This window comes from Camarhynchus parvulus, chromosome 3 (assembly GCF_901933205.1).
Source record: "Camarhynchus parvulus chromosome 3, STF_HiC, whole genome shotgun sequence".
Classification (NCBI taxonomy): domain Eukaryota; kingdom Metazoa; phylum Chordata; class Aves; order Passeriformes; family Thraupidae; genus Camarhynchus; species Camarhynchus parvulus.
This window is the reverse complement of record NC_044573.1, coordinates 39,128,037-39,149,243: the sequence shown is the minus strand read 5'-3', so window position 1 is coordinate 39,149,243 and position 21,207 is coordinate 39,128,037. Positions and strand designations below refer to the sequence as shown.

Here is a 21,207-nt window from a genome sequence, read left to right as displayed (position 1 = left end):
GCACACATTTATACATAGTGAAGTGAGTGAAATTTATCTTCATTCATTTAGACCAGGGCCTAACCCTAGAGTCAGTGCTTCATAATTGCACTTCAAGATCTTCTGCTTGTATGTCATATGACTTTAACAAAAGTGGATAGGTGTTCTTTCTTAGTTAAAGTGTCTTGTTTTCTTTTCTTGGCATTTAATTATCTGGGAAATTGAAGCAGACATTCGTTATATCTAGGTTTGTTGAGCCAATTTCCTGTAAGCTGGCATTCCCTGAATGTTGAAGTTTAATTTCATTCCCTGAATGCCAGAGGTATGAAAGAAGTTCATTAATATAAACTGATATGAACAAACCACCAAAGAAAGCTTCATTGTTCAGACATTATCAACAGCTTAATTTATGATTACCTAGTGGAGACTGTGATGGCATAGTTTACCACACACTGGCTGCATGTTCAATAGCAGAAACACTGCTAATAGCATTGTCAAGCAGTGCAGAAAAGACAAAGCTAACTGCAGTCTGTAAGGTGACTCATCCAAATTCTTACCATAGCTGTGTCCAACTACATAATTTTTTCTTAATTTCATAATCTTTGCCCCAGGATTTGAACCAGCTACTGTAAATCTTGTTTAGTTTGGTATGGTGAGTTTTTTGGTGTGTTTGTCTTTTTTGTTTTCTGGTTGCTTGTTGATTGTTACTCATTTTTTTCTTAGCATGTGACATAGTGCTGTTTAATAAGCAGACAAAGCAAAGAATTCCCAGGAAAGATAGTGGAAGCAAAAATAACCATCATTTTCTGGGATCATCACGTTAGGTTTGTATGCAAGCTCAGCAGCAAGCCCCTGAATTTCTGGGGCTGAAAAAAATGACTGACTGCAACAGACACAGCAATGCTACTTTCTCCTTCATGTTATTGCATGTAAGTCCTATTAAATCATGACCATACTTCAGTAACTGCTTACCATGTTTACCTCCTGTTGCCTGTAAACCCCTCACTCAAGGAAAGCTCTCACTAAAGATAGTTCCAATTCAGACTGTCTCTTATCTCTAAGGGGATTCTCAGGAATAATCCCAGTGCAGTTTAGATCTTCCAACACCAATTTAAACCTGAGATGGAAGATTACTGCAGGTCTAATTGTAGAACATCACTAAACATATTCGTATACACATTAATATTGGAATATAGAATTACATATTATTTTGCTATATGGAAAGTCATTGTTTACAGAAGTTCAAATTTTGGCCCCAGTCTCAGCCATTAATGATGCCTAAAGTCTCTTTCCAATAGGAGCCTTATTCTTCCCACCCTAGACTAAAGTTTGCTTCAAATCCCTTCTATTTTTAGCCAACAATTCCCTCACTACAGAATGTAAGATGGTCCAGGACTTCTTTTAACCCGCTTTGCACTACAGGGCTAATGATTCACAGGAAAGTAAGTCCTGTGGTAATCATATGCTTCTAACCCCGCCGTCCTGCTTCCCAGCCTTCCTGAAAAACCTCCTGGACACTTCTCTATGCCTTGGACAGCTATGACATAGGTACATCATAAGAGAGAACCACAAATGTGAGAATGGAGAGAGAAATATGGTTTTCCTTCCTGAAAGGTTTTTAAATTTTTTTCCACATTCACATAAAGTAATGAGAATCCTGAACTATTCTGTGACTTGTTAAACTTTTGAATTATGTTAATTTACATTTTAACAATGGCAAAGCATTTCATTTCACATTTGGGCTTTTTGTTTTAAAACTAAATTGGCATTTAAAAAAAGTCTTCCTGAACCATTGTCTCTTAAAAAATGAAAAGAGGATATTCTGACATTTTCAAAACAAGAAAATTAAAGTTAAATTAAAGCTATCAGAAGATTACATTTGTTCTCTGGGAAAAAAGCTTTCTATTCCAATAAAAGGGCTTTTTTCCACAGAAAAGTATCCTTTCTCAACTCAACTGCACATTGCTCAAGGCAGTATACCCACGTGTGACTTTTTCGCTTTTTTACTGTAGTTGTTTGGAAGGCAGAGGTTATTCATTCTGGAGTCTAAAACTCAATCTGAAAAGAAAAAGCAAGGGTGCCACTAAAATAACAGGATATGACAGGGTCTTGTCTAGCATACAGACCATTCACTTTGCATTTTTCTGCTTGCTACTTTCTGAGAGAGGGTGAGGGTTGATATGTTAATGTTTTATCAGAATGATCTTCAGATCAGACACTCTTCTCTCATCCAACAAACACTCTGCCCCAAATATGGAGTCTAATCTTCAGGATCAATTACACTGTAGGGTTTCATCACTGTAGATTTCCAGAAAAATAAAACTGAGTGAAAAAATCTACAGATCCATTGACATTTTTCCTCTATGCTAGCAGCCAGTTTGATAGGTCTTTAGTTTGAGTCTTGTGTATGTTGAACTATCTGGGTAGGGAGGAGCACATTTCATGAAGTGTCTGTATAAGAATTGCTCTGTGCAATGTAACTCAAAATGCATTTCCTACTCATAAAAATAGGTGGGGTCCATCACTCACTACTATTGTAGGCAGTGGGAACTGGTATTTCATTTAGAATCCATGTGTATTTCTATGGAACATTATTGCCTTGAGAGGGAAGTGACGAGACAAGAAGGTGCCCTGCTCCTCAGGAGTTGGAGAGGAGTTTATTGGTGGAATAGCAGAAGATTATCAGAGAGTTGCATCAGCACAAGATGGAAGAGGAAAAGAGCATTGGAACCAATAGGCATTTTCCTACTGTCCACTGTTGGTTTTGCATTGGGCTTTATGACCTTAGCCAAGAGAATTTGCTCAGAGCAGGGTAACATACAGAGTTAGTATCATGTGCCAGTAATGCAGCAGTGCAAAGAAAGTCACCTTAAAGTAAGATGGAAGTGAAGGCAGGTGACTCTGATACAAGAGATATCTTGAAGCTGTGGAAGTTCCATCTCCATGAGAATGTTTATGACAAATTCAAACCCTGGCTTTTAGAACTCAACCAAAATCCAGCCTTGTTTTTAGCCTTGTCATCCTGTTCCATGGATGACACTGTGAGAAGAAAACTTTTCCACAGTATTGTTGAACTGCTGAACTACAAGCAGATTGACACTTCCAGGCCAAACCAAATAGTTGGGATGAAGGCTGGCAGAAGGTGTGTGCCTTGGAGCAAAGCTGGTGAGAGTGCCTGGCTTACTTGCTTATGAAAAAGTGGCCAAATGTACTTCTGCTTCTTCTCCACAACCTACCCTGCAGGCTCCAAGAGGATCAATTCCTAAGGTGGTTGTCCTAACTAAGAAAACTACCAGAGCACTTCCAAGAAAAACACTGGCTTCCTAGATGGAGAAAAAAATGGCATGCCAAAAATATCCTTCCAAGCAAAAGGTGAAGCTAAAAATAAACAAATCCCTGGAGGCTGGGCATTCTCCACACAAGTCTGCCCAGCTCAGTTGGTGGTTACCTACACCTGACTTCTGCAACTCTGAGCTAACCACACAGATATTTCCTCTGATAAAGACCAGAGGCCCACACCTCTGGCTGTCTGAATGGAACTAGCTCTGTTCACAAGCCACAGCATATTTTAAATGTGAAAAAAACTGAGGCCAAATACTGGCTGTAGCATGTTTTTGCTAATGCCAGGAAAACCTGTGAAAAGACAGAAGTGGTAATTCCCAAACGTGTTCCGTCTCCTTGAAGGATTCATGAAAATTTCATTGTAAATCCTCCAGGACAAAAAACCATTGAGAAATAGCCATGTGTGTTGCTGCAATTTAAGCACAATATGCAGTCACACTTTAGATTATTTTGGGGTTATTTTTGTTCCTATATCTATGAGCTCTAAATGGTAGAGCCATGCTTCTGGTTAACTGAGTCAAGTGGAAGGTGGAGGAGAGACGGTGTGAGAATCAGCCTGTGAAAAACTAAGTGGGATGTGTCAGAATTCAGCTGTGAAGGACTCTCAGTTATAACATACCCGACAGAGATTGTCATTCATGCAGGTGAATTTCCTGCCTCCTTGTTTCCAAACCCAATGTGTGCCCTTTATGTCAAAAATCCATTTATTATTATGGTATAAAATAACACCTGAATAAAAACGCATCTTGGTAAAACAACGGTCCGACACAGGTTGGCAAAAAGTGCTTCAAAATCACACTTGTGCACAGCTCTAGAGACTGCCTTACACATATTCCCCATGTGTCACACATCATACAGGGCCAAATTATTCCAAAATGCTTCGTGCAAGTAGAGTCAAGAGTGCTTAATGAATGAAGCAAGGAGCAAGCAACATGATAACATAATTGTTCCTTGTTTAGTTTACAGTTAAGAGAGATTACTTATCCACAGGATTCAGTGATTCAGTAACAGGTTATTGAACAGTAAACAGTGATTTAAGGCTAAAGCTGTGAGCAAAATCTGTTTTCTGATTTACTACAGAAACAAAAAGAATGTCAGCATTTTAACTGGAAAACAGGGACCTTTTGTTAGAGGAATTCTTGGAAATAAAAACAATAGTCCTTTATAGAACATTGGTATAGTATCTAGTTTCTCAACCAAACTGAAAACACTAGCAACATTCACTTATTTTTGATGCTTAACTGAGGAAAAAAATCAACATAGATCTGTTCTGGTCAGCATAAGGTAGCACAAACTGAAATTCTTAGTGAAACACATGGAAAGGAATGATGTCTTGATTTTATTTTAGAGTTTTCTTTTACAAAACAAATAAAATATATTAACTATTTCAGTAGTTGAAAGCAGAAGTGCTATGAAGCAGTTAAGGAAAAACAATACAATTTTATCATTACACTAGCTGATATCAAACTGATCACAGCTTCATAATTACATTGATAAAATGAAGTATGTGTATGATCAATATCAGCAATGCTTCTTGCTCTTTCTTTGAAAGATACTCTGCAATTTGAGTGGTGATTTGTTGATTGTCTGTGCCTCTGGAAACAGAAAAGAGGGAGCAATTCCATAATGTTGCCATTTTTGCACTTAGGTGTGAGAAAAGGCTAAAGCAGATGCTATGGGAGCATATTTGTTACTACAGGAATTTGAAGAGCATAAGGAGATAATTGGGTATCTCAGTCAGTGGGCAGGTAATGAGCTGAGCTCTACAAGAGAAGAGTTTCAGTGATTTGGAAAAATTCACTTCAGTGGAAGCATTGAAGGCCAGGTTGAATAGGGCTTTGAGAAACCTGATCTAGTGGAAAGTGTCCCTGCCCATGGCAGGGGGAGCTGGAACTGGATGATCTTTAAGGTCCTTTCCAACCCAAACTATTCTATGGCTTTCTGACAGGCAGTCTACGGGGAAGGCAGTTGAAAGCAGCATCTGATAAATTATTAATCCCTCTAAGTATCAAGTGCCATCCAAAGAACCTTACAGATGGAGAGATTCACTGACCAGAAATATTTTTGCACTACAGGAACAATAAAAGCAATAGTGGGAAAGGTTAGTTCAAAGACAAAGCAACACAGAGGAAAGACTGCTGGAGGAAGAAGAAAGATTCAGTAGATCCAGAATAATCACTAGGATGGAATAAACATTACATTTTATTTTCAAATGCATGAGGCAGAGTTTTTAGATTATGATCATATAATTTTTAAAAACTTTCGTTGGAAGGAACATCCAGAGCTGTGACTGTTCTCTCCACTCTTGCTCAGGTTTTGGTCTAATGTCCAGCTCATGATAAGCCTTGATACATGCTGGAAAAGTCTGCTCCAAAGAATCCAAACAAACAGAAAACATTAATCACTTCCACACATTTTTTGATGATTAACGCAGGAAATAAATACCCCGTGTAGATTTATTTTAGTCAGCATAAGGCAGCACTGAATATATTTGGGGTCATACAAATACTGTATATTTGGGCTTTTATAACATAGTTATTAATTGTAGTCACTTTCACAACAAATTGCAGAAAAATTAGAGAAATTGTGATCAGTACCATGAAAGAAACACTTTGGTGAGAAATACTGTGGGTATTTGTTTTAGTGTGGAACACACAAAAAACGCATGACTGCCTCTCCTTCAGTCTTCATTCAGGTAATGTTATTCCAATCTAAGCAGCAGTTGCTGAGCCAAAGTAATTTCAGCTCTATGGATCCATCCATTCATTTTCACAAGTTAGATCTTCCTAACAGTTCTGACCTGCCAAGAATATGCCTTAAGCTACATAGGTACAGTGCAGCCTTCTGCAGGGAGGAATCACCTCTTATCTAGGATGAGATTACCCTCCTCATCTTTGATTTGGAGTCGTCCAGTGGAGAACTTGGTTTCCTGTCTGCTGTTGCAGAGCAGAGTTTTCATGGTGCCATCCAGGTACTCCCTCCTCCTGAACTGTGCAGTGTGACTCTCCCTTTGGCCATCACTGTATAGCACTAGTTTATTTCTGTTCCTGGAAGTAGCAATGAATGAAGTGATGAGAAAACACTGCCTTTTATTAACCTGTCTCACAGAGCTGTCTAATGTAACTCAATGAGATAGGAAAACAATGTCATGTGGAAAACCTCAGGGTGTACATGGAATGGCATTAGAAATCTGGTCTCACAAAAAGACTTCAATATGTAATAGAATAGCTAATGGATGGTGAGATCCAAATTTTACATTACTTCATGCAGGGTTCTCAAGGCATTTTGCAGGCAGAAAATCCATTTTACAGCAGGATCCTTCCTCTTCCTCAGAAGAGAGATGTATAAGAGTCCCAAAGCTGTTTTTCTCATTTTGCATGGAGGAATAGACACACAATACAGATTCACAGAGTATGACTAGGAAAAGACCCACAAGTACCCTCAAGTCCAATTCTTAAGTGAATCCCTTAAGTGATCCCTTTCAGGGATCAAACCCACAGTCTTGGTTTTAATAGCACCATGCTGTAACCAACTGAGATAATCTCAGTCCTTGCCCAATATTAGAGGGGGAGCCAAACACCTGGGAATAGAGCTCAGGAGCCCTCATCCTGAGTCCTTTAGTACCCACATTTGCTAACACTGACAACAGGTGATCTCCCAGATACTCTGGCCAGTGTAAAATTACATGGAACTAAATGAGGAATATCTCACAGTCATTTTGCCAGCGGTCAATCGTCACCTATCATTCAGGTGGAAGTGAATTTTCAGTGCTACATTCTTGCAAAACCCTTGTTAGATAACAAGGGTTATCTCACAAATCCTTTTCCCCTTCATCTGGAAATTTCCCAGCTATACAAAATCCAACCACAGTTCTAAATGTCAGTGTTGCTGTACCTGCGTCCAAAGTGTGGTCCCTGTTAGTTACACGGGACTTACTTTTCTACATTTACCACTGTGCCATCTGGGAAAGAAGTTTCCTTCAGTCCATCACTGTAGAGGCATTTCACTGTGTGATCTGGGAACACAATTTCTGTGCGCCATCAGGGTGATGTTTTTCTGTAGAAAAGAAGATGTAAAAAGTCTGTCTAGTGTTCTTTCAGGTTGCCTTATACAAAGCTAGGTCAGGATTTTTTTTTTTTGACATTGTAGTGAGGATACAAATTATATTTACAATACTGGTAAAAGAAATTAAAGAATCGCATAATCAGATAATCAGAATTGGAAGAACTACATTTACATTCCATTATTATATTTGCTTTGTAGGAGGAAACTGAGAAGTGAAGTGATGGAATATACTGAAAGTGAAATGCAAAAGACAATGTGAAATGGCAAGAAAACACCCAATCTGCAAGAGTCAGAATTCAAACTACACTTTCATAATAGAAATAAATTTGCACATACAGTTCACATTGTGAGGTCTTGCATACCTATCTGATTATTAGGGAGCTGCAGCATCTCCAGGCCATCTGGATAAGCAGTATGAGTTGTCTGTGCATCTGCATAATAATAAATCTGGAAGGAGAGTGAGATGATATTCACAATATTTGCATAAGCAGATTCAACCATAACAACGTGCTCAAAAGTAAGCCATCCTTAAAAAGTCATTTCAAGGTCATATTCTGCATCTGTCATCCATAAAAATAGCTATGTTCATATTGTTGTTTCTTCCTCTCATTCACCCTCATGGTTGTGTCCAGATGATGCTACTTTCACCTCTGTAGAGTGCAGGAGAACAGTGTGCACATGAAAGTCATCCTCCCACCTCTATGCTTTCATCCATGAACTATTAATTTTTAAAAATTCCCAGTGCTGCAAAGGCCTCACTAATTTCCACTTTAACCCACATTGTTATTAGCTATTTTTATTTACATAACGCCAAATGATGTATGAAAATGTATAAAAACCAGTCCTTGCTTCAGATGGCTGCCCATGCTCCTTGCCTTTGTTCAGTCTCCTGCTTGACTACCTACATATTTTTTCCTTCTTTGACTGTTACCTTCATGCCTTTGAACTTCTTTCTTTGTAGATGAAGCAGTTTCACTGCTCAGGGTTGTTTAACCAACACCCTTCCTCATCAGTTACTCTCAGAATTGATAGATATAGATAAATTGTAGAACCTTGCTGGAAAATCAGTTAATAATTTTATTTTTCTTAAAGAAAATGAAAAGTTACCAACCGCCCTCTGATCTGGCATGATCTTCAATACATCTCCATTGGAAAAGCTGATTGTTGTCATGCTTTCATCAGACCCAATCTCCTTTTAAGTACCATCATGGAAAGTGAGGATTCGGTGTCCATCAGAAAGCTCCTCTTCTACCTTCAAACACACAGAGCATCCAATGGAGGTGAAGTCAAAGGAAATGAGCGGCACTGCACTGCCTTCCAATTAAATTGGATCTTGAAGGAAGTCACGCTACATCTTTGTATTTCAAAGGTTATCTTTGCAGAACAGGCATTATTTTTGCCTCATTTGTGTGTAAAAGAGGCCAAAATAAATTTTTTTTTCACAAGATGAACTTACTTGTAGCACATGTTCCAAGTTTTCTCCCCACCACTTTGTTTTGTTGTTAAGCACAATAAGGTGCACAGCACTGCAGCAATAGGGAAGACAGTCAGGTTTCTTCTTGACCAACTTTAGTGAATTATTGACCAGACTCATTTAATATATGCTTGTACATCTTCCACACATGACACTTGAGAGATGCCTGGTTCTGGACAGTGTGAATCAAAATGATTGAACTTGATGAATTTATGCAGATTGCTGATGTGGTAAGTTAAGAACCATTTCTTTCCAAGTAACCCTGCATGCACCTTCAGTACTACAGAATTTTGGCTGCATGCACAGACCTAAACATTTGCTTGAGAATTCTTATCGACAGCAGGCAATAACGTCATTGATATGCTCTTCTACAAAAAGGGCTTTAGTCAGAGAAGACTTTATACCCAGCATAGCCTCTGGTTAATCATTTTTCCTGATTATACTGTAGCAGTTATTTCGGTTCAGGATATATCAGTTACCATGGTATAACTCTTTTGGTAACATTCAAAGAAGAAGGCAACCAGAAGATGCACTACAGCTTTGTCCAATCTAATCAGAATTTTCACAAAAAAGGGACTATCTCCCAACCAAAAAAAAAAAAAGCTATTTTCTCTTACCTTTCCATCATGATACTCTATTTTTTCCTGCACCTCTTCCCCATGCTTTCTCCTTTATTGATGTAACTTTGACCTTCTAGATAATATTGATTTTGGAGATTATATTATGAAAACCCTGAAGTCAGTGTTATATATGTTTTAAAAAATAGGTTCCTTAACTTAAAACAACTGTACAAAAAAATTATTTACTTTCACACACAGAGGGAAGATTCTCTTCTATTTGGTATTACCTTGTATTTGCAATGAATTTTCATATTCTATTTGTAACTAGAAATGTTGTTCATTAATTCCAGTTTTCTTCCATTTGCAAACCAAAAGATAACAAAACAGAAATCCAAAAATGAGGGGATAAAAGTGCATTCTGTCAAAATTATGCTGTACAAAATGGAGAGAATAAACACAGAAACAGAGAGCAGAACCATCTCTGAGTGTTGGGTTACTGATTTACAAAGAAAGGTATTTGTATTAGCTAGAGTCACTTTTCTAAAGCAAATTACACGGCTCTTAGCTGTGAGGTGGTGCTATCTATGTAACTAAGGGCTATTCTGGATGTTACAATTCCAGTTTACCATTACCATAAATGCTCTTTGCAGTCTCAGGCAGTGTAAAGAAGCCTTAAGTCAAGTGACATCTGGCACACAGCATCCAGGGCAGTTATGAGCTGATGGTAATTACAGTTTAAAGATGTGGTAAATTTTGAATTGTGGAATCTAAAGGAATAGGGAGAACTGCTCCCCACAGAGCAATGACATGCTTCACTAAATAACTATAAACACCATGCTTAAAGTTGCCAGATCCTTCTCTAAAGCTGTGTCTACTGCATGGCATAGGAAGTGGGAACAGAATACTTTCTTTTTCTTAGTGTGTTTTATTTCTCCTCACAGATGGAAAGAACACAGTTGCTGCTCATGTAAGATCTGGAATTTTAAGTAGCTCAAACCTTTACTTCATCATCCAGAAAAGCAGGAGGACTGTCTGTAGATACTTTGTTGTCATATGCAGCTATGCCATTTCTCTTGTGTGGGGGTCACAAAAGTCACTTTATTCTGAGCTCTTAGCAATTTTCCTGTCTTTTTAAGAGCTTCTTCTCCTTCCTGAGACAAAATTAAAATGTTAACTAACAACATAAATCTATTAATGTTCAACAGCTGTGCAGAAACATATTAACATAGGAATCTAGCCTATTATTTGAAGCCATTGCAATATTGTTTTTAAGACTGCACTTATATAAGGAGTAAAGGCAAAAAAATAAAGCCAGGAGAGTATTGTTGCCAAATGAATGGGAGTTAGCATGCTGTTTATGAAAACTAATACCACAGATTCACTGTAACTCTATTTTATAGAGTTACATGGTGAAATACCTCTGTTTCTTCATTGTTCTTGCAGGATGCAAAGGTGCAAGTGTCCTTCCTGTAGTTATGTGAGAGGAAGGTGTCTTCTGAGCTATATGAAATGGGCAAAAGTATCCCTGTAAGAAAAATCAAAGAAAAAGGGGTCATTGAAAGCACATGAAAATTGCTGAATAACATTCCCATACGTATCTCAGGCTTTTTAAAGACGCTAGCTCTCAGAGTCTTGCTACTTATACTGATAATATTTGCTAGCAGCTTGTTCATCCTCCCAAAGGTGCTTTGTCCTGGACCAAAATGAAATGCAGTCCACATCCATTCTCCCACCTCCTGAACCTCTGGGACAACAAACTCAGTGAATAAGTAGGTGGCAGCACAATCTGCTTTCCCTCTCCTGTAAAATATTAATTCAAAAATACTTCTAAGAATCATAGACATGTTTTAGTGGCTCACATTCTCTACGAGTCAAGAGCTGGGGACCAGTCTCTCCAAGTCATTTGCAGACCACTTTAAGCAGGCAGGAGGTTTCCACAGATCTTTCCTTTTACACAGGAAGGTGAGCTGAGCTCCTTGAAACACACACTCAGATGTGAGAGAGCTCCAGGTGACTTCCTACCATTATATCTTCTTCCAGTAGGAGAGGGCTGACGTACAACCTGAAGAAAAATGAAGAGGCCCTGGCTTACAGTCATGCTTCACTTCAGTATGGGAGTTATCAGTCATATGGCAAGAATGTGCCATACTCTTCTCCTTCCTAAGAGCTTAGCTGTCTGTGTGTGGATCTTGTACAGGTGTCTAAGCTTGGTTCAGACTGCTGTAGAGAAAGAAGGGAGGATGGAAGAGCTGGAAGAAGTGTCAGACAGGGCCAAGTCCCCCCCAGTTCCCCCATCTCTTCTCTTGGGAGCTGCACTTCATTTGCTCCATGGTGGATTGCACTGCACTAATGTCTGTGCCTGGCCACTCGCCCGGCTAATCCAAATCCCAGCCCTGACCCATGGGATGACTTTCTGTTATGACCCCACGTCTGTCTCATCACTATGGGCTTTGACAATTGGGGTTTTGGTCTGGTCCTTCCTTCCACACAGAGCCTGCCCTCCTCCCAGGCTGTGGAATAGGCAGAGCCCTGCTGGACTCCATGAGCTGCCCTGGTTCTCCAAGCCCCTGACCTCACTGGGAACCACTGGCCCATGCAGTGCCCCAGTTCTTGGTGCGTGTGATCACCCCTGAGCTTCTTCTGGAACTATGGGGACAGGTTTCAAAGCATACACTCGCACTCTCCCTGCAGGTGTGTAAATAGCTCAATGTATGAACAGCCTCTTAGATAGCTACTGACCAAAAAATCTGCAGTTCCAGGGAAAGAGGGCCAAGCAGCAGCCATGTGGGGATCAGGATCCCAATACAGATTCTGAATGATATCATAAAAAGAAAATAAGGGCAGTTTAAATAGACCTTGCTGCTGGCTTACTTTTTCTGTTTCAAAAGTCTTTCCTGATGAAGGGTCCTCCTGCCAGCTGGTGCTGTGTTTCTACCAATGGAGCAATTAGATGTTTTCTCTTCTTGATGTTCCTTTGTCACTGATCTCAAAGGATCACCTTTTTGTACAGAGCTATTTATGTCCTAAAAGGTGTAAATACATTTGTATTAAGTTAATATCTTCAATATTAAGTAAACATCTTCAAATCATTAAGTTGTTAAAACTTAAATATTTAATTGTGTGTGGGGGCATATCCACAGAGACACACTCAAGCACACACTCGTATTTTATACATAACTCTGCATTTGGGGTCTTATTTTGCTTCCCACATTTCTCTGTGCTTGGGCAACAATGCAAGTCAAGTCTAATCCAAGAGGCAGAGTGTGAGGCCAGCAGCTGCTGAAAGGCTCTCATCCCTCACTCCCACCAACCTGCCCGCTCTTTCTAGGTTATCACAACTGAGCTGAGTCCAGTAAAATAAGCACAACAGTTCATTTTTACTTGCTGCATATCCAACCTTTCTATGTTTTGATCTCAAACATCTCCATCAATCAAGGCTGACACAAGACTTGTAGGACCCTAAGGGATGTGTGAGCCACAGAAGGGAAATGAGATGCAAAAATTTTCAAACAAACTATAGCAGTTGTTTAGACTGAAAGATCAAGGAGACTCAAAAGCAATTCCACAATTTTTCATGCAGACCTTAGAGCAGAGCACAGAGAAAACATAAAATATTCCTGCGTGACCACCATGAGATACTTGGGATTTACAGGATTTACACAATGACTCTCAGGTGTTTGCAGCTCCCAAGTACATTATGGTAAGAAACAAAGAAACAATAAAAAAAAAGTTGGAAATGGCACCAATAACTCTGATTTTGAAATGTCTCACACACTGAAGAGTGGCTGCTTGAGAAGATGCGTGTAAGCTATTAATGGAAAAAATATATTTGCCATCAGCTTAACTTACTCAAGTCCATGAGCTATTGCGCAAGGGACATGGGACTAGCAAAGCACAGACAGGAAGACTGCACTGCTCCTTCTCTGATAACAATGGTCAATGTTTGACAGCTGTAAAATTTTCTCCATGTGATCAGGGTGAAATTTAGGGTATCTGCTGCAGCTGTGGTTGGTGATGCCTTATTTATATTATTAAATGACATTACAATTTAATGTATGCTTACAGGAAAGAAACAAAGAAAGCAATTATATCGCGACACCAGAAAACTGTAGGATTTTAAAAGGCTAAATTTTTCCTCCAAGCATAAAACAGTTTTCAGCAAGAGAAAGGCAACTGATTACCTCTTTCAGACAAGGTTACTAGAAAGTATATAAATTAATAGAATTTATTGTTAAAAAGAATATGATTTATATTTTACATTTGGTGATATTTTCTGCAGGCAGATTGTGTGGATATGCCTGAGTTCTTCAAACATAATCAGGTTTTCAAATAAAAGTGGATGGGCAAACTGTCAAAATATGCCTGGGACTTCAGATTGAGACAAAAGTATAGAACTGAGGACCTTTAAGACTATTTCTGATGAAGAGATATTAGCTCAGAAATTGCAGAGAGATAGAAAGAAAGAAAGAATGCACAATCCATCATTTTGTTGCTAAATATCTCAGGACTGAAACTGCCAAATCATTTAAAAGAACTTGAAAAGCCATTGCAGCAGTTTCACAGCAGCCCAAACCAATTTCAGCCCAGATTGCTGGAGTCTCACTCATTTTCTTCTGTCCCCAGCCACGTGTTTCCATTCCCTCCTTTATGAGGCAAGAGCAGCTACAGAGGGAAATTAACCTGGTTCATTGAGTAGAATCAGGCAGAGATTAACTCTTTTCCTGCTGCCTGGTTAGTTTTGAGCCAGCTGGCTCACCATCTTCAGAAAGTGCCAATAGGGCCACAGCAGCTCAAATATTCATCAGCTTCAGCGAGACACAAACATGTGGCAGCATTTGTTTTCCTTGTGGTTTATTATAGAAAGAATATTGCAACTGAAGCTTGTAAAAACCTTACATACGACTTGTAAATAGAAGATACTTTATGGCTAGATGTAGTCAGAGAAAGTAGCACTGTTTCCATTAACATGATGAGATGTATCAGCCAATTCAACTGAAGGAGCATCCATGCAGAACAGCTCTTGTTACACATGCCATTGTAAAAGCCAGATTTCATTTTTCATGCGTTGCATACACTAGTATACCTATTTTTAAGGTAATAATGTCAAAGGAATCCAGACAGGTTTACATGAATCACATGCAGTCTCTGTTTTCATTCAGAGGAATGTCAGTCTAAGAGATCATTTGAAAATTCAGAGCCATTACTGTATCCCAGGCAACCATTACAACTTTGCTGTGCACTTTTTAAGAAACTCAAATACTAAGCATTTGGACTAATCACACATGACTGGGCTCTTGATTAAGATTCTTTCAATTCCCTTACTTTCATAAATAAAGCGAGGAAATTATCTCAATTTTTTAAAATTGGAAATATGTGGATGACCAGTAAATGCAGACCCTTGATGCAAAGGGGCTACAGGGTTAGAGGAAGAAGGAGTGTCCCAACATGCACAAGGTAGATAGGGTTTTTTCCCAATCTTCACAGAAAACATAAAAAAAATTAATCACCTTGTCAGCTGGTGACAAGAAAAGAGGTGTATTTTAGTAATGAAACTCAACTTCATAAAAGAACATACAGGCAGTTCATTCTGTATCTTCATCTTGGGAGCTAGTGAAACACAGTTTGAATTGCTATCAGTGACACTGAGCTTCCTCTTGGCAAAAGCAGGGACCTCTTGAAATTCCTCTAGTCCTACAGATCTGTGCTATCAGGAAGGCAGTGGAGAACAGGAGGAGGTATTGTTACTGAGTGCCCACCTAGACTGCAGAAATTCTAAAAATATGTTCTCCTGGATCTTCATACTCAGCAATAATCAGTTACATTTTCTAATAAGCTTCTGCCTCCCAGCTGTTAATACCTAAAGTTCTTCATCAAATTGTCCCAGAAATCTCTCACTTGTCAATTCCCTAAAATAAGGATTTCTTATTACGTTCAAATACCACAGTTTGTGGTTTGTGTCATGTAGGGTTCACATTCCCTCTAACAAATCAATAACTTGAGAAAAAGCAACAAGTACTCATGGATGAAGCAGTGGAGTTCAAATGCTAAGAAAGTCTGTTCACATATTCACAGACCTTTCCTACTTGAGGGTTAGTAATTCCTCAGAAGAATGTTCATAGGCAAGGAAATAACACGCTCAAAGTCATCAAAATCCCTTGCAAGATTAGACAGCAAAATCCATCTAAGTTTGGAAGTAAGCATATTTGACCTTGGCTGAAACATTAAGGAATGCTATCAGCATACCTTTCAGTGGAATTCCCCATCCCTCCTCCCACTTCCAACCCTGTCAGGCAAATAAATTCATATTTTTTCACAGAAATAATAAAAATCTATCTAGAGATGCATGTTGGGCAGGAAACTGGCAACTCGTTCTAGCTGATGAGCTGCATTCAGAAATCAAGATGTTTTCAGAGTGTTCATGTTAGTAAGCATTAATAATTAATAAATAATAACTATTTTGGCCCATCTGTTTGTTCTTTCATAGTCTGAAAGAATCACTAATGATGTGCAGTTAAAATGGACATTTCTCTTGTCTCACTAAAGAAGAACTTGAACTGGACAGTTCCTCACCAGCTAAGTCATGTTACAGCACAAATAGAGGTCTTCCTTAAAAGTACTATAGGTAACCAGAATACTTATTTTTCAGAGATGTGGACCATCTCTTGGTTATGTTTTTTTCTTTTACTTCATAAAATCATGTCTACAAAAATATTTGTATCTTTAACAAAGATACAAATTGATAATTATTCAGACTTGCTCACCAGCTCTTTTTGTGCCTATCCTCAAATTCTATTAGATTTGACAAAAAAAAAAGTCAGATGGCAATTTGTTCTTGGTTACAGCTGATTAAACTTACCAGTCCAAGCTAGCTTTAATTTACATATGTTAGAGAAGACATGCACGTCTTCTTCCAACCCTAGAACCGTAAAATATTTTAGGTTGCAAAAGATTCATCAGTTCCAAACATTGACACAGAACTTTCAAGTCCACCAATAAACCATGTCCCAAAGTGCCATATCCTCCTATTTTTTGAACAGTGCCAAGGATGGTGATTCCACCACATCTCTGTTCAGCCCATTCCAATGCCTGACAACCCTTCTGGTGCTGAATGTTATCCCATTCACTTAGATGTGTTCCTATGCTCAGTTTCTCAATTTTGCATAGAAGTAGTATGGTAGGATTTTTTAATCTATATCCAAAATTGAGAATTATCCAGATTCACAGGATCTGTGAGGGAAAGCATTCACCTGTTAGCAAAAGAGCTCAAATGCAAGGAAAATGCAAGTGAGTAATTGTGTGCAGATCTATTGCTATGACACACATTTTGGGCTTCTGTTTAATGTTCCATTTACCTGAGACTTCTAGAGTAAAAAAATTGGCAGCCACTCCATTCACTGTAAAGTCTTTCTGTGCCATCAGATCAGATAAAGATCATGTGTCTGTGTCAAACATTTTAGAGTTCACTCAGGACATCTGGGCACTATGCCCACCAGTCCAGCTCATGCTTGTGCTGGATTCCAGTTGGACCGGATCCAGTCCTGGCTAGATGGCAAAAGCCCAGATAGCAGTGAGTCCGAAAGTCTGCTGTCCTCAACTTCCCCCTTCTCAAAACTGTTGCTGAAGTCACAATTTTTATTGCCCGTGGCTGTGTGCCATAGGAGGAAATTATCAATATATCTTTTCATATCTGGAACCGTATAGAATTCACTGAATTTACTGTCTAGCGAATTTCAAACACAGACACACTGTCACGCTCACTGTAGTGGAGCAGTTGCCTCCCTTCTCATCTGATATCTTTTACATTTTATTTCAGTCTCTATACAAACAGAGAGCAGAGTGTGTTGGCTAATCTAAGTTTTCCTTTAGCCAAAGGAATAGTTTCCAGTAGAGAAGATGAATTTCAGAGAGATTGTACACTTGAACAAAGCATAGATTTCAACCAAATCTGACCAAAAGTGAGAAAAGGGATTTGTAATATCCAAGCCGCCCATAATATGAAGCAAGAAATACAAAGCCAAGAGAAAGAAAAGCAGAAAGAGATATTTATCTAAATTCTAAACGTTGAGATGTGTTAGAAATGTGGTAAGCTGGCTGTGGAGGAGCAGTCATGGGCACACCAGCCAGAAATAAGAATCTCACTTGACATACTGAGCTAACTTGTCACAACTTCTAAAAATCAGAGTGGTTTTCCCACTGAGTTGAACCAGGAGAAGGACACTGTTACATATTGGCGAGTAAAGCCTTGAATGGCAAAATACTAGATTTATGGTTTGCCAAGGCAAGGGAATTCCCTGTAAAATCAGTCTGTGGAGTAGCAGGTGCAACAAGTTTGGAAAACACTTTGAAAACAGTGCACAATTCCATTAGGTCTAGAAAAGAGGCAGTGGGGAAATGATTTTTCTCCTGCTACTGCAAAACTAGAAGAAAAGAAGAAATTTATTAATATTAATTCATAAATTGATATTTATGCACAAGCAAGAAAATATGATCATGCTTATGCACACTTCAATTGTGGAGATTTTGATTCCAAAGAATGTTCTCTGAAATATATATTTGAAACTCTGGAAAAGTGACTACTGGTAGCATGGATGCATACTTTATTATTCACATCTCTGAGGAAGTGTTTTTGCAAAGATGTCTTCAGCCCCATGTGAGAGACCATGTGGCTCTTGTGATTATCTCTCCATGAACTTTCTTCTGGTGTGGATGAAGATGCTGTCCCTCACAGAATAGCTTCTGAAACATAGTGGACAATTTGTTATAAATATGTAATTTTAAGTTCAAGTCACACCTAGTAGAATCAGGCAGCCTTCAAAGCCATCTGACTCAAATTTAAAGCCATTTTATTTTCATAAAAATTATGACATTAAGACACAATAAATGAAATTCCACATGCTGTTCTGCTAGGATCTGAAAGTCCCCAGTATCAGACAAAACTTTGTAGATACCATTCTAGCATCTTCATATAGAGTATCCTAGTAATACTTTCACACAACAAAAATATTCAATGTCTTGTGTAGTAGTTTTACATCAGCAAAGTGCTAGAAATAAAACAGAAATCTGGCCAATAGCAGAAGTTACTTAGCTTTTTCTTATCCTTGCTTTTATTGGAATTTTTATGTATTTTGATTTTGTAGCTGTGACTAATTGTTTTTTTTTTTCCCTGAACTTCATAATATACAAAATGATGAGTCATAAGAGCAGGTGGGTTTGGAAAAAGTAAAAATAAAATGAAATTTAATTTCAAATTACATTTTCAATGAAATTTAAGTGTTAGGTGAAAAATTTCAGTAATGACTACATTACAATCAAATAAAAAAAGAGACACAAAACTTCCCTCCAATAAAGCAAAGGGCAGGTCCATTGGTGGTTTTAACATTTTTTAAAGATACCTTACTAGAAATTAGATTTGAAAATTAGAGAAATGCCTAAGAGAAATGGCTCAATTTAATTTCCTTCTAGGTTTGGCCATTCTGTGGAAGTATAAGGTTCATCTCATCAGACTATACCACCTAGGAGATAATTGTTTTTTCTAGTTTCCTTGACACACATGGGATGAAACTGATCCCTCAAAGCATGTATTTTTCTTCCTTGAATACACACAAGGAAATGAAATGATCCACTCAACCCAAATTTCAGGGGTTTTTTGAATTCTAGTCTGAACCATTTAATTTCACCAGGACTTGCTCTCTCCTGTATAAAAAGTGAGAAACTTTAATTTCCTTTAACTCCCTTACAAGAAGCTACTCAGTTATATACTAACGGAGCAAGGAAAACCCTACAAGTACATTACATTAAACAAGTGAAATATTGAATCAAAAATTTACAAGACACTCTGTAAACGTATGATTAAATCATTTTGATTTCCAGAGATTAGCAAAGACATTTACATTAGCCAGCTGTATTTTCCACCCTGTTTATACCTCCTGCTTCATCCCAGTGTAACTCCTATTCAAGAATTCAACTTGTGCCTCTGTAAGGCAGGCCACTGATGATGTTTCCTTCCAGAAAGTTTACAGCAGATTAAAATTTACAGTTTAAAATAAGAACTAAGATTTAATAGAAGGTCCAGCTGTATTTTTTCCAGGCTGAAGAGATGTTTTATGGAACAGTTAAATGGCACTACATATATAAAGAGTAGAATTATTTTCAGGAGTCTTTTTAGGAGGCTTTAATTTAGTCACTGAAAGTAAATTAGTTATCTAGACTTCCTTCCTAGTTAGGGGAGGGAGACATCTGACCTAAGTGTCTATGGTAGGCTGGCTGTATCACCTGGCAAAGCTGCCCACCTCCTGGATAAAAAGGCTAGGTGGAGGAGGGCTACACAAAGAGTTTATTTTAACATGGCTCACTGTAGAGCTGACTTTCCTACCTGCAGGCTAAGCAGGAGAGGAGGGACAGTATTCACACGTGACAACTCCAAAGAAAAACTACTGAATTTTTCAAACAGTATTAAGCAGATAGTATCATCCAGTACCAGGGGGCCTGATTTTCTGTCCATGGAAGTTATAGCTTTGGGGTTTTTTTTCTGCTTTCCGTCTCTGATGTTCTGAAACTCTGAGCTCAACTCAAAGCTCCATATTCTGCCTGGTCAGCAACTCAACCTGGTCTCTCAGTTTGCTGCAGGCAGCATGCCAGTAGGACTCAGTTCTCTTGAACTCCTCCTGCAGTCCAGCAATCTGCTGTTTTAATATCTGTCAGTGAAAAAATAGAAGTGTGCCATGTCATTCCCTGTTCTGAACTAGGCATGCCCACCTTACATATCCAGAAGCAAGCATGGAGCCCTTCGTTCTGCTTAAAGGTCTACAGTATTAAGGTATGCAATAAAAAAAAATCACATTTGAAATTATTTCAACAAAGAAACCCACCCCCCAAACAAAAAAGCTACTACTTTGCAAACTCCTATATTTAAAACAAACCAATTGTTCCAAAATGGGCAGACAAAAGTCTGTGCTGAAGAAAACCACAAAATTCAAACTAATCATACAAATAATCAACATTAAATGTCAACTAATGTCTTTAAGAAAAGGCCAGCATGCAAGGTAGATTTTAATGACAAGAATGTCAGGTAATCAGATCTTCATGTGGTTAAAAAGGGGACTGGAATACTTAGATCCTTCTCACAAACAGCAGGGGATTGCAAAGACATAATTTTCAATTGAATTGAAAATGAAAGTAATGAAATTTCGAGATGACATTTCCATATGCATCCATCTCCATTAGTGTCCTTTTCCTTCAGGGCACTAATGCTGGATAGTGCAAAGAGAATACTGGTGGAGATGAGCTAGAAATGTGCAATTTGCTCTGTAGTCAACCAATTGTCAAATGCAACCCTTTCTCACTTTGCCTTCACTTGTGTGTCTGCCCACTTGTTTCCTGATAACATTCCTTTCTTAGCTGTGAGCTGCCACCTCTGAATTTGGCACATCCAGACATTTTCTAGAAGCAGCAGGCTTCTGAAGCTGGGAATTACAGAGATAAATAACCCCAAAATATTTTGGCATTGTTTTGTGGAAAATTAAATTTTTGAACCTGCACTCATTATGTATTTCAGGTGGGAACAAAAATTAAAACAATTCTACCAAATTCCATCTCTAAAGCTAGGCATAGTCAAGAAACACAACTATTCGCTGTCAAATTTCTAATTTTTTTTTCCAAACCCAGGTGAAAAGAAAACTGATATTTTAAAATATTGTGCAGAGAGTACATTCTAAACATTTAAAATCAAAATACTAAAATGGCCTCACTGAAACATTTCCTGTGGAAAATGCAACTTGTAGACAAATA

The 21,207-nt window shown here is 38.4% G+C and overlaps 1 protein-coding gene across 1 annotated transcript in view; it reads right to left on the bottom strand.

Moving 5' to 3' along the window:
- Window positions 1–6,178: 6,178 nt before the first annotated feature.
- TCP10L2 (t-complex 10 like 2) overlaps window positions 6,179–21,207 on the bottom strand; it is a 29,027-nt gene continuing 13,998 nt past the window's right edge. The window contains 13 exon segments of the mRNA XM_030944741.1: window positions 6,179–6,368; window positions 7,258–7,354; window positions 7,357–7,377; window positions 7,749–7,833; window positions 8,498–8,638; window positions 9,478–9,578; window positions 10,420–10,501; window positions 10,503–10,571; window positions 10,839–10,945; window positions 11,359–11,482; window positions 12,276–12,443; window positions 18,017–18,156; window positions 19,898–20,114. Of these exon segments, the coding sequence (XP_030800601.1) occupies window positions 6,179–6,368; window positions 7,258–7,354; window positions 7,357–7,377; window positions 7,749–7,833; window positions 8,498–8,638; window positions 9,478–9,578; window positions 10,420–10,501; window positions 10,503–10,571; window positions 10,839–10,945; window positions 11,359–11,482; window positions 12,276–12,443; window positions 18,017–18,156; window positions 19,898–20,114 (1,542 nt within the window).